Genomic DNA, 1,159 nt, shown 5'->3' on the forward strand with positions numbered 1-1,159 from the left:
TTCTCAAGTATACAGAGTTTGTAAAGTTACTAAGACTCAAACAAACTCACTAATTCCTGTTGTTTAAAATGCCCACAGCTGTTCCAGATGATGGCTCTGCTGATGAAGGTCAGTGAGTGTTGTTTTTTAATAGGATCATGAAGAATAAAGTTTATTCTAATGCCGACATACATTGATTTTAACTAAGGCTCTCCATTTGTTTGTCTTTAGAATCAATGGACTTGATCCAGAGATCTGCTTCTTGTCATTCTGGCTGGTCTGAGTACAACGGTAACTGCTACCACTATGTTTCCATGCCCTTGGATTGGGCTTCAGCTGAGGTGATTTTCAATAACATTGTGCTCTTATCCTATTTTACTCTCTTATCTTATTGTTGTTAATAAAAAAAAATGCAGCTACTACTTCTGTACACCATTCTGTTTTTTGTCTGCAGAGCCACTGCATGTCCATGGGGGGACACCTGGCATCAGTTCATAACCCAAGGGAGTACCATCATATTCAGCATGTGATAAGAACAGCAACTTATGGGTTCAACCGAGCATGGATTGGAGGCAGTAATGCACAGAAGGTATTTTTTTACTAGTTAGTTTATTTTTTAAGTATTTTGATAAATGATTGAGAGACGTTTATATTCTGTTGGGTTCTTTTCTTTCAGACAAGCATTTGGCTTTGGAGCGATGGAAGCTATTTCCACTACACAAACTGGTGTCCAGGACAGCCTAACAATTGCAGAGGCACCCAGCACTGTTTGGAGATGAACTCTTCAGGTAAAAGAAAATATCACACATCAGTGTAAGTTTTTCAAGCAGTCAAAGGAGTAATGGGTAATTAGCAAGTTAACTATGTAAGTAAAACTTAAGCAAGAACAATATTACATTTACTGGATTAAATACAGGGGCATATATTGTTGTTTATTTCGTGTTTTTGTTTGGAAAAACAGTTGTAGAATATCAAGCCTCCCTACAACAATGGTTCTTTATAAACAGGATTTTGTTTCTGTGATATTAACAGATTTTTTTGTTTTTGTGTGCTTAGCTGGAAAGTGCTGGGATGACGTAGGATGTTGGTATGGTCGCCCATCTGTCTGTGCCAAGAAAGTCTGAGCAGGAAGCCTTTTTCTGGTATAAATTAGCTTGAACCAGAACCGGTGGAGGATGCT

General features: G+C 38.1%; 1 protein-coding gene across 1 annotated transcript; it reads left to right on the forward strand.

Annotated features, from left to right (window-relative positions):
• The first annotated feature begins 83 nt into the window (after positions 1-83).
• Positions 84-1,103, forward strand: LOC107099845 (ladderlectin-like). Its single transcript, XM_015398118.1, has 5 exons — positions 84-108; positions 211-320; positions 434-568; positions 656-767; positions 1,036-1,103. The coding sequence occupies exons 2-5, from the start codon at positions 216-218 to the stop codon at positions 1,101-1,103; spliced, it is 420 nt and encodes a 139-aa protein (XP_015253604.1). The 5' UTR covers positions 84-108; positions 211-215.
• The last annotated feature ends 56 nt before the right edge of the window (positions 1,104-1,159 follow it).

Source organism: Cyprinodon variegatus, unplaced genomic scaffold (genome assembly GCF_000732505.1).
Source record: "Cyprinodon variegatus isolate N-32 unplaced genomic scaffold, C_variegatus-1.0 Scaffold912, whole genome shotgun sequence".
Lineage (NCBI taxonomy): Eukaryota > Metazoa > Chordata > Actinopteri > Cyprinodontiformes > Cyprinodontidae > Cyprinodon > Cyprinodon variegatus.

What these genes read in the sequence shown, in the direction of transcription:
- LOC107099845 (XM_015398118.1), top strand. Translation starts at nt 216, where the DNA reads ATGGACTTGATCCAGAGATCTGCTTCTTGTCATTCTGGCTGGTCTGAG. An exon ending in GAGGCAGTAATGCACAGAAG is followed by an intron (nt 569 to 655) that starts GTATTTTTTTAC and finishes CTTTTCTTTCAG; the next exon opens with ACAAGCATTTGGCTTTGGAG. An exon ending in TTTGGAGATGAACTCTTCAG is followed by an intron (nt 768 to 1,035) that starts GTAAAAGAAAAT and finishes TTGTGTGCTTAG; the next exon opens with CTGGAAAGTGCTGGGATGAC.